The 12,348-nt window shown below is 43.8% G+C and overlaps 1 protein-coding gene across 1 annotated transcript; it reads left to right on the plus strand.

The window, feature by feature from the left end:
- Window positions 1–240: 240 nt before the first annotated feature.
- Window positions 241–8,957, plus strand: amotl2a (angiomotin like 2a). The gene is made up of 11 exons (XM_058638951.1): window positions 241–494; window positions 1,509–2,296; window positions 2,417–2,567; window positions 3,024–3,168; window positions 3,272–3,364; window positions 4,859–5,157; window positions 5,299–5,483; window positions 5,578–5,679; window positions 5,768–5,928; window positions 6,253–6,432; window positions 7,122–8,957. The coding sequence occupies exons 2-11, from the start codon at window positions 1,587–1,589 to the stop codon at window positions 7,205–7,207; spliced, it is 2,112 nt and encodes a 703-aa protein (XP_058494934.1). The 5' UTR covers window positions 241–494; window positions 1,509–1,586; the 3' UTR covers window positions 7,208–8,957.
- Window positions 8,958–12,348: the final 3,391 nt, after the last annotated feature.

The following is a 12,348-nucleotide window of genomic DNA, read 5'->3' on the forward strand; positions in this document are numbered from 1 at the left end:
AAAAAAACTGTAAAGGACAAATCCTCCAAAAACCTCTGCACCACAACAAAAACAACGGGCTGCTTTGCATGACACAGGCGGCCAGCTGAGACTCTGCTGCTGCTGCTGCTCTGTATTGAATTCATTTTTTTTCTTTTTTTGCGCCAGCCCTGAGCCCCCCTCCCTCCACACTCCCCCCTCTTCCTCCTCCCCTGTGCTCTGCTTTTGATCCCACAGGGACTTGGAGCTTTTACATTCCAGTCATTCCAGCCGCAGCGAACAATCAGCCCTCAGTTATTTATTAGCGCAGCAGCAGCTCAGTCTCTGCTCAGTCTCTGCTGCTGCTGCTCGAAGGCGCACACACACACACACACACACACGCTCACACTCACGTAGATGGAGAAAAGACGCGTGGGAAACTTGCGCACATTGTCGAATTGAGCGCAAAAACTCTTGGACATTTATCGACACAAGTAACGCGGCGACCGGCTCGAGTGTGATGAGACTACATTTGGGTAAGTTTTTGTTTATTTATTTATGTATTTTTTTTTTTAACACTTATTTTGAGTATGCTCGTTCCGGGGCTGGATTGTGTCCGCGCTTGTTGTTGGATGAATCCTCTAGTTCTGGTGCGTCTTGTCCTTTTTTGGAGAAGAATCACCTTTACGGCACTGTAACTGTGACACTTGGAAAATGTATCTATCTATATATATATATATATATCTATATATAGATAGATACATTTTACAATGTATATCAAATGTATAAAACGGTTATATATATATATATATATATATATATATATATATAAAAAAACGTTTTATTTCTAATGAAAATTCCATCTATGTTGATCAGTGTGCTGTTTAACCAAACCAACCGATACATGAACACAGTTATAGTTAAAGTAAAAACCTGGTAATGATGTCTCTACCATCAGTTTAACACCATTAACATGTAAAAAGTTCAAATTCATCCTTTATGTCCCAAACATTTTTCCCACTGTTATTACTTCATAATATACTATGTTGCTGTACTGTTACTACACCGTAACACAAAGCGCTCCCACTCTTCAGGTATCTGGAATTGAACAAAGTCACTTCTGAAACACTCTCTGTTGTATTTGTTATTTATGGACACAAGTCCCACACCCATCGTGGCATTTCATCATACCCTCTCATTATAAATCCACACAGATTGAGTCATTACTTACTGTTTTTTTCTTTCCATATTTTGACATGTTTCCTACAAGACCTCGTGTTGTCTTGGGCAAACATATCAGTCTGACGTTATTCATGTCCAAACATAGGAAGTCTATTTGTTTTTAGGTGTTTTGCATTGTGTAAGTAATGAAACTGGATTCCATATCTGTCCCGTAAAATAGAAATGATAAAAATGTTGGCTCCGGCTCATGACTCATAACAGAAATGCAACCAGTACACATTAATGAGGTTTGAGAGTCTTGATAAACTAAGCTGATGAGACAAATTTAACACCTGCCTGTCTGACCAAGATTATTGTTTCCCTTTCAGATTTGTGAAGGACCTAAAGTGTCACCTCCAGCTTTATTTTTTTTGGCAACTTATCGGGTTATTTCCCCACTGACTGAAATGAGAACTGCCGAAGAGTCGTCCGGAACGGTCCTGCACCGTCTCATCCAGGAGCAGCTCCGCTACGGTAACCTGACGGACACTCGCACACTGCTGGCCATCCAGCAGCAGGCCCTGCGTGGAGGCAGCAGTGGCGGGGGCACCGGCAGTCCCCGCTCCTCTCTGGAGAGTCTCAATCAAGATGAGACTCAGTACATGCAGATGTCAACGCGGCAGGAACCACAAGGCCAGGAGCACCAGGGCGACTGTCTGCACTCTGAGAGCCCCATGTGCCATCTGTACCAGCTCCATGGTGAGGAGCTGCCCACCTACGAGGAGGCCAAGGCCAAATCCCTGTACCTAATCTCCCAGAAGGACCAGGCAGAGCAGCGAAGCACCAGTGTGGATGTAATGGCGAGTCGCAGTGAAGGACAGTGGGATCTGAAGAGGGAACATGCTCGTTCCCTCAGTGAGAGGCTCATGCAGCTTTCTCTGGAGAGAAATGGACAGAGAGACAATCTGGCTCTGCACTTTTCACACAGCTATCCTCAGCTGTACAACCATAACACATCCAACACTCTGGCACTGGACGGACAAGGAGCCCAGCAGTGTGTTGACCCACGTGGGCCACCGCCAGACTATCCTTTCTGTGCCAGGCTTCCTGGATATGGGCATGGACAATACTACAGAGACTCTCCTCCTCCTCCTCCTCTCTACTCACAGCATCACAGGTGAGCTGGTGAAGACGCCGTGAGAATGTTCACTGAACAGCTCTGGGCAGTCATTCATTCACTATTTCCAGTTCATTCAGTGGTGTTGTAATGAGTTACTCATGTGTCTACCCTCGGCAGGTATGTGTCGGCTCAGTCCCAGGTGGCTCACAACAGCATCTCTGCCGCCTCCAGCAATAACTCAGCTCCGTCCGACGTGTTGATGCGGGAGAATGAACAACTCAGGAAGGAGCTGGAGGTCTTCACAGAGAAGGCTGCCAGGCTGCAGAAGGTGAGAGACGACACTGTGGTGGTGAATGGAGCTGTTGGCTCACAGAGGATGTGGAAATAGTAAAACATCCTTTTTTCCTGCCAGTACACGTCACAGTAGTAAGAAGTCCCAGTAAGTGGTTCACTCCGTGGAGAAGTGATCCACCATTTTCTTTCTGTTAGTGAATTTTCTGCTGCTAGTGAGAAGTTGAAACATTTCACACCACTCCGGCCTGAAGAGGAGGGTGGCCTGCATTACAGCCTATTCCCTTTGTCTTTCAAAACGTGGCGTTAAAGCAGATAAATGCGTTCACACCTGGAGCCCGCAAGTGTTCTCTCAGGAATGTTTATCCCCACATTTCAGTTGCGCATAACGTTAAAGAGCTATTTCCCTGTAGGCTGTTAAAACACAAATACCCGCTATCCAAATGTGGATGAATAAACTGACATTCTCCTCATTTTTGTTCCTCCTGCTCAGCTGGAGTTGGAGATTCAGAGGATATCTGAAGCCTATGAGACTCTAATGAAAGGTTCTGCCAAGAGGGAAGCTCTGGAGAAAACAATGAGGAACAAACTCGAGGCTGAGATCAAGAGGATGCACGACTTTAACAGAGACCTGAGAGGTATGTGACTGTGTTCCTGCTCAAGTCAAACACTGCGTCTAAATGTTGTTACATGTGTGCGTAACTGACGTGTTCTGTTCTGTTCTGTTTCTCCCGTTTACAGAACAACTGGACACTGCTACCAAACAGCGAGCAGCCAGGGAAGCTGAGTGCATGGACCAGAATCAGCATGTCTTCATTAAGCTCCTGGAGCAGAGTAAGTTTTCTTGTAGTGGAATAAATCTGATTTGTAGAATAAAACTGTAGAGCATGACTTAAGTAAGTAGTAACAAATGTCTGTTACATTCAAGTCACTCATTCTCGACTGAAAACAAATTCTTCTGCACAAAAAACCAGATAGTTCAGCAGTTTGACGGGATACATGGTTCTTTTTTTCCCGCTCTCCACTGCACTGTATACACTTCACCGCTCCCTCAGTCAGGTCTGATAGTCTTGCGTGACAGAACCTGTTTACAGGTGACGGATGCAGCATACATTACACAGGATGATGTCATATTGTGTCGGTTCAGACCAAACACAAACAACAACATCAACAACAAAAACACAGAATCACCAAAAGTTACGCGCCGCAGCTTTAATCCCTTACCCAAACCACGTGTCACTCAGTAATGTGATGGCTCTATCATGAATGTGAAGAGTCGATGACAGCCATGTTTCATAGTTGTGGAGAAAATGGCCTGGATTCCAGGGATTTCTTTTTTAGTATTTCAGGCTCTTCTAGCATTAGGAATGCCCCCCCCCCTTCTCCTTTCTCCTCCTCCCCCTGCTTAGTGTTGCATTGCCATTGACCTCCCTCCTGGAGGGGGACGGGGACTAATAAGTCTCGGACCTCAGGGCATCTAGGCCCAGCTCAACATGACCTCTGGCTAACTCACTCTCCTTGTTTGGTCATTTCTTCACTTTGTGCTTTCATCATAATCGGCCTTGTTTCTGTTCTGTGCTGGAGATGAGCTGCAGAGAAAGGCTAAATGTTGCTGTAGTTGCATAATCAGACCCCCCCCCCCCGCCTTCTGTATTTTCATTAAACAGCCATGTGACTGTCTTCATTTCACATCTGAAATATCATGTGTCTTGAAGACAGTTATCTCTGAACAGCAGGAGTAAAAGCAAACAACAGTGAGATGTGTAGTTCATCTTTTCTTTTTTTCCTTGGAAAGACCACTTGAATTATATTTTGAGCTGTTTGTTTACTTCTATGTCCTTAGAAGCATTCCAGAGCTTTTCCCAGTACAAAGCTATGCCTGTGTGCGTAAGTGGATAAGAGGAAGTCTACATTCCCTGTAGAGGCATGCAGTCATGTTGTGTAATCAATCCCATTTTAAAGTGGTACAACACATTACCCAGATTTACTTTTTCACCGTTTTGTATATTTGAATTTGTTTTTCGTGGGTTCCGAAAACATTTTGTGCACAGTTGTATTTCACTTTATTTCAGTTGAGCCACATGCCTTTATAGATGCATGCAAGTGTCTCTTGTTAGGTCACATTCCATTCAAGTGTTATTCCCCAAGTGAATGCTTACATAGCTGCTCGGCTGACCCCATCTAGTGCCACTGAATTATCTTGAAATGCAGCAAAGCCCTCTTTAGCATTCTTTGTCCCAGGACCCTAATCTCCCAGAAATTGCAGTATCATGCCTCGGATATTTTAACCGCCACTAACCTGTATTCCACTTTTTCTTTATCTTTTAGAAGAAGAGCAGCAACGAGAGCGCGAGCGTTTGGAGAGGCAGGTTCAGCATCTGCGCCTCTCTGCGGAGGAGTGCCAGCGCAGGCGGGATGTGCTGGAGCAGGGTCTGGCCTCGACACAGACCCGCAACCGGCAGCTGGAGGAAGAGCTGCAGAGGAAGAGAGCCTATGTGGAGAAGGTTGAGCGGCTGCAGAGCTCGCTGGCTCAGCTGCAGGCAGCGTGTGAGAAGAGGGAAATGCTGGAACTGCGGCTTCGCACGCGGCTTGAGCAGGAACTTAAGAGCCTCAGGGCGCAACGCAAGGTGAGGAAAATGCACACCAGTGTTTTCTCGTGCTTATTTGTTGACTTGATGAGAATTTGATTATGTGATCAATTCATTTACACTAAATGTGTTTTATTGTCTTTGAAATCTGATGATTATGTGTTTTTTTATTTGTCTCAGTACCAGCAAGTTGACCCGACTTCTTCAGAACTGAGCTCTTCCACGCTGCAGCAGCAGCTGAGGGAGAAGGAGGAGCGTGTCCTGGCCTTGGAGGCAGATATCACAAAGTGGGAGCAGAAGTATCTGGAGGAGAGCACCATGAGGCAGTTTGCAATGGATGCAGCTGCCACCGCTGCAGCACAGAGGTACAACGCAATATCTGCAAACAATCGAGGAGAAGATGAAAAGTGGTTTGTGACAAATGTAGTGGATTTTAACTCTGCTCTGTCTGACTTTCAGAGACACAACCATCATCAATCACTCACCTCGACATTCACCCAACAGCAGTTTTAATGACAACCAGCCTTTATCGAGTCACAGACATCAGGAGATGGAGAACAGGTACACACACACACACACACATCCGTGTTAGTTTTTGCTTTGCAGCTTAGAGGCTCATGCACTCATCGTGTATTCTGTGTGTTTTAAGGATTCGGGCACTTCACGCTCAGCTCCTGGAGAAGGATGCTGTCATTACAGTCCTGCAGCAGCGCTCTAGACTGGAACAGGGCAGGCTGGAGAAGCAGGGGCTTCGCTTGGCGAGGTCTGTCCCCTCCATCAACACTGCGACCGGCAGCACAGAGCCAAAAGGTGAGTTTCTTTGCCCTCCACACTTCATGTATCGCTGAGGAATTTGGAATCTTTAATGACATGTGCTACCAAGAGACAACTGCCAGACGGGTCTGTGATGCCAGACAGAATGTACGCTTTCTAAAAAAAAAGAAGACGGGAGTAGAATATGCCCCTCAAATAGGCGACATGTTTTTAAACCGGAATGCATATCATCTCTCACTCCAGAATAGCCCGATCCAGAATAGTCATGGGAAGAAGTCGGCAGGGCAGGAGTTCAGGAGAGTGTAAATGTGGACATAAGTGGGTAAATAAACAGCCTGCTCTCTTTGTCTGCGTTTATAGGAAAGAGCCTCTCAGACGACCTGACAGGTGCTGCTGTGCTGCTGTCCCAGGCCTGCGTGAAGCCCAGGGGCTCAAGCAGGGACTGCAGCACCCAGAGCGACGACACCACACAGGAGACGGAGCTCGCCGCAGAGCCCAGTGAACTGAAGACGCCCGAGTCGGTCTCAGCAGCAACGAAAGGTACAGTAGGTTTATTGTTGTCTGAAGCACAAAAGGAACACCATGCAACTTTTTAAACATAAAAAACAGCATTAAAATCATTGTGATGGGTCATGTGTAACTGCCCCATTAATGCCCCCAAAAGTAATAATTCTGAACTGACGTCAAAGGACAAAAAGCTTAATTATGCCACTGTCACTGCTTACATATGTTCATGCATCCTTACTGTTGGAGTGTATACATTCACTAGAGAGCAGGAGTTTCAGACTAAAACAAACATTTTTAAATCCCGCCTCAAAAGGTTCCTCTATTGTTGATGGTGATTTCTTGTGTCCATAAGCTTTCAGAAGATGTGGATGAATTCACAGATTTCAGTAAACATCTCCACTGTTTATCATAAATAATCCCTCAGAAATCATCAAAAATCCACTTTCATGAAGTCATGTTTACCCCAATGACGGCACGTCCAGTAAAAGTTGCATTGTGTTGCTTTAACACTCACTCACTCACTACTGTTCTGCCAATGTCAAGTGGATCCTTTAGATCTTTATTCTGTTTGACCCCTATTTAAAATGTAACTTAACCCGAGATAAAGACAGACAGAGACACACTAATGTCTTTATGCTTTGCAAGTAGCCAGCACCACAGTTGTATTTGCGTTAGCATACCAAAGTCGCTTTTCTAATCTGCTAATTTTATCTTGACTGTAGACACCTCGGAGGAGCCGACGGCTTCGCCCAAGACATTCAAGAACATCAACAGTTCAGACACAGAGATGGTTGAAATCCTCATTTGAGAGCTCAGTGAAGCTTAAATAGCCGACCGGTGACAGCCAGCGATGACGGACACATTTGGCCAAGGTGTTAACGGCTTTCCTCCTCGTCTGACCAGCAGAAGGAAGAGTCTGGATGGACGTTCAGAGTCCAGAATGTGACACTTAGTAGACGAGAGCTGAGCTTTTCTTCTGCTGCTTCTGCACAGTTGTCTCGGTACCAGGACAGAATTCTGGGCCGCTGATTGTGCTTGTATACGTACATAGGTTGTGCATGTTATTGTTATTGTTATTTTTTTATTTAGTTTTGTATTGTATTTATATTTGTGAATGCTGCTCCTGGTGTGATATTTTTTTGTGAGAGGGGAGAAGAACAAGGATCACTTAATGTCCTGCTCTGCTCCATTTTTTAATATATATATATACATATATATATATATGTATATATATATATGTAAATGACTCACTTTCCGCATCACGTGCACAGGCCTTTTCAGTAGCATGTCCATTTACCATGGGAATATTTATAAAATGACTCGGTGTAAGCAATCCTCGATGTTTTCGCATCACGTGTGAGGATTAAGATAACTACTCGGATCTGAATTGACAGTTGCTCCACTCTTTAAAATAAATTCAAGGCCCGGCTCAGCAGAGGATTTGGAAACTTCCTCTGAATGCCAGGCATGTTCGTTTCTCTCTCAAAAAAGCCTGTGAGGATTGACGGTGTTTCAGTGGCGTCTAATTTTCCAGATCCCGGGTTAATGTCTGGGGCCTCAGATGGCGACTGCCCAACATTTCGCTCCTCGTCGCTGACATGCGGGAGCTAATCTTCTCACATTCCTTGCTGAGGGGAATGCTCCTGTTAAAGAAAAAGGCTATCTAAAGTCTGACCCCTCACCCTTGTTAAAATGGCACGCATTCTCCACATGATTCCTTTTCTGGGGCTGGTTATTTCTTCTGAGCCGTGCTAGCTGGTTCTACCATAAGCTTGGAAACGGTCAACTATAATTGGCCCGCATTTGCTCCTCTATTTGTTGTCCCCAACACCGTGTTATATTCAGCCGTGTTTCCTTCATTGCTCAAGTATCTCACATTTCTGAGTGGACTATAACTGTTGTGTGGAATCTTCTATTTATTTTCTGCCTGCATTCTGCAGGATCACTGAACACTGCTGAATGTAGACTCCTGTTTTCCAGGAACGTTTTTAGTTGACTGGAATTTGCCACAATTCAGAATTATTTATACTCCTCAGAGGGGAATACCGCTGACATATTGAGCAGTTTTTTAAATGTCAGTGCGTTACTGCAGGAGTCACAAACTCCATCCTTATTGTTTGACGTCCTACAGTTTGCACATAAAACCTCACATTGACGTGGTATCTCCCTTTCAAGCTTATTCCTCATATTTACTGTCCCCGTGCAGTTGCTGGTCAGTGCAATGTGACAGGTTGAGTGAATGCCCTTCAAAAGAAAATTGGAATGTGTTTACATGAATGGCTATTTGAAGTGTGAGAAGTTAATATATTTTGTAGTTGTTTTGTGTGTGTGTTTTTCCCATTTATATTCATGTATTTGTGTTGTTGTTGTTGTTGTTGTTGTTTTCTGGTGCCAAAGATGTACCCAACTGTTAAGTTATAACCAGTGACAAAAGGCTCTGTTGCTTCAGCTGGTTGACCCATTATAATGTTGCTGTGAACTTTTGTAAATTATCATTTGTACGTATGCCTTAACATTTCACAATAATAGATTAAAATTCTTAATATATGTCTGATAAATGGCTTCTTGTTTTAATTTTTAATTTTTCTCACTGATTTTACTCTGTAAATGCACTGGACTGATGTTGTTTGACGTCCTACAACAGATGCTCACCCTCACTGAACAAAAGACTAAAATCTACACCTGCTTATGTCAGTGATATCTCAAGAATATGTTTGTCACATTACAGTAAACACTCTCCTGCACCAAAGTCCTGAGAGAAAATCAATGAATTAAGCTTGTGGGAAAAGGTGCTGAAAGTGCTGATCTACTGCTGCTTTGATGGTAAGATTGTGAACAAGGGATTAGAACACATACTCATGCAGGCAGCAGTGGAACAGCATCTCCTGTGTGCCGTGCAGTCAATTGGCTCGATCTCCTCCATGGCTACTTCTTTTTCACATCACGATTTACATGATGGACACTCTCGATTGACTGTAGGTGTGAGAGTGAGAGTGAATGATTGTTTGTCTCTATGTGATGGACTGGCAATCCGTCCAGGATGTACCTCGATTGGCACAGCGCCCCCCGCCCCGTGTGACCCTCATGTGGAGGATAAAGCGGTAGAAGATGGATGGATTTACATTATACCGAGAGGTTATGACATGGCTAATAAATCATATCAAACACGTGTTACCTTTACCAGCTTCAAGTGTCACTCTCAGTGTAAGTTAATGTTTAGATCCATGGTTCTCAAACTGTGGTACGCGAGCTTCCTCTGCTGGTACTTCCGGCATTCTGACTGGAGTGTGAAGAAAATGAAACAAATAATACAAAAATAATAATTAGTCACCTTATCGCTCTCTCGAAGAGGAGGTCGATGATGAGAGAGAAAAGGATCTTATTGTGAATAAATCTGCCTCCTGTGAAAAGTCTGTAGCTGAATTTTATTGCTATTATTATTATTATTTATTAGCATTTTTTTTTACTTTTACTTTGACTTTTTTTACACTTTCTATTAATATAAAGCAATGCTATAAAGGTTTTCTCCTGGATATGCTGTTGTCAGTGGGGCCACACTGTGGCGTAGTGGTTAGCGATGTTGCCTTGCAGGAAAAAGACCCGAGCTCCCGACCCTGTTGGTACAAGGGCATTCTGCATGGAGTTTGCATGTTCTCCCCCTCCCGTGTGTATGTGTGTGTGGGTTTTCTCCTGGTTCTCTGGCTTCTTTCCACATGTCAGAAACATGCAGAGGTTAATTGGACACTCGAACTTGTGAATGGTTGTTTGTCTGGATATGTTGGCCCTGTGATGGAGGGTGTACTCTGCCTTTCACCCTATTTTTCCTGGGATTGGCACCAGCAGCCCCGTGACCCTCATGTGGAGGATAGACACTGAATGGATGGATGCTGTTGTTTTTGATGACTCTTTTTTAACTGACCTCAGTTCAGTATTACTATTGAACTTGCTGCGCAGTTTGAGTGGGAACAAAAGTGGCTCTGTTCTTGACTTCAAATCAGTGGCACTTCAAAAATGATTTTGAGGCTGTTAAGTTTAAAGAGTTGCATAGTGTTTTTTTTAGTTTTTTTAAACTGTTTAACTTTTGGAGCTAATCAGTCAAAGTTGAAGGTGAACAAACACTCTGCGTGGGCCGTGCTGGGCAAACAGTTGTGACATCACAAAGTTGCAAAATTCCTAAACGCATGTTTAAAGGCCCTGTTTCTGAGTATAATCTCTATGATTGCACTCTTTGATATACAGTATATGCATGGAAATCTCACTCACTACGATATGGGGTCTCGAATGGGACATTTTTTGCCTTCCTTGTTCCCCCTGGTAAACTGGGGATAGAATTCCACAGATGCCACACATTTTCCTCCTGCTGCCTTTACTTGTTGTAGCCAGGTGCCACTTTTCTCAGCTCAGAAAAGCAGCATTAGTAGTAACACATTTTTCAACTCGCACACTCCAATTTACACGTATTTCGGTCCAGTTTGTGCTCACACAGGTCACATTCCAGACATTTCAAATGTTACCTCCACTGGCAGAACGTCCAAGACGAGAGCTAAACCCACTAAACTGTGAGTGATGCTGTGGGTTTCTGTGGGTGAGAGGTTATGATTACGTGACTCCAGGCAGTGCCAAGTTTGAACAGCTTCACAGAAGGGAGATTCATTCCCAGGGAAGTGCGTGTGTCCTAACCTCAGCATCATGCCGTGGGGTGAAGAAGAAAAATTCACTCCAAAGTACATGTATACATTCCTCACACATCTGGACTCATGCAGGAATGACTGGGATTGTTGTCTGGGTTATTGCACGGCAATGATTTCACCACTTTGACTCCCAGTAACTGTGAATGGATCGCACTTAAGCAAAGCGTCCTTCACAGAGGATGAGGAACAGATGTAAATGAGGAAAGCATGTTCTTTGATTTGGGGTTGTTGTTTGTTTTGTTTCAATCCTGTTTGACAGTCAATAAAATGCAGAGTCTTGGATTAATGAACATTTTTCACATTCTGTCCTCACATTTGCGCCAGTTTACTCTGGGTTATTGCATTTGTAATGTCATGCACTGTTTGTATCCTAATGCGAGTGAATTAATGTGTCTGGCAGCGGCGGAGGGGACAACTGGCAACAGATCGTCCGTTTTCTTTTGAGCATTTTTTGCCATAAATGCCTGCATGAAAAACTGGGAAAAAATAACTGTAGAGCTTTGTGTTTTGTCTTCATTTCCATGGAGATTCCAAAACTTCCTGCCTACAGCAGTCATGGAATGTGCCCCCACCCCCCCTTAACATTTCCACATAAATCAGGGCACCATTCCTCTAATTTTAGGGCTGTTACTGAGATGAAGCAAGCCTCTCACATGGCACACATTTGCAACAGAAAAATGATTACAGTACGTCTGTGCCACTTGTAGAATTATATGGCTGTTAAGTCACAGGTTTGAAGTAGTTTTGCTTCATGTGTTGACTGTGGCCGAGCAGAGGCAAGACCACGGCTCCCCACTCTTACCTGTCAGCCCTCATCCACTCCACAGTCCACAGACACAATGTGATGGAAAAAAGGCTGTATTTAAAGGAGGGAAATATTTCCAAATATTTGTTGTTATCGTCATCGTCTTCCGAGGGTCTTAAATCACATGATATGTTATGACCTCTTTCTCTCTGATATGTAATGGACTTGGTTCAACAACAGCAACAACAAATGATTTAAAACGGGGACTGTTCCCCCAAACCTCAATGAATTAAGAATATTAAGAATATTTAGAAGGGAGAGTCCACTGTTTGCACATCAGAACAATATGAGCTAAGGGTTTTTTCCAGTGCATAAATCAAACAAGCTTGGATAGATAGATTGATAGATAGATAGATAGATAGATAGATAGATAGATAGATAGATAGATACTGTAGATAGATAGATAGATATAGATAGATGAAATATTCTGTGAAAAACCTCTGATAAAGTATC

Source organism: Solea solea, chromosome 9 (genome assembly GCF_958295425.1).
Source record: "Solea solea chromosome 9, fSolSol10.1, whole genome shotgun sequence".
NCBI lineage: Eukaryota > Metazoa > Chordata > Actinopteri > Pleuronectiformes > Soleidae > Solea > Solea solea.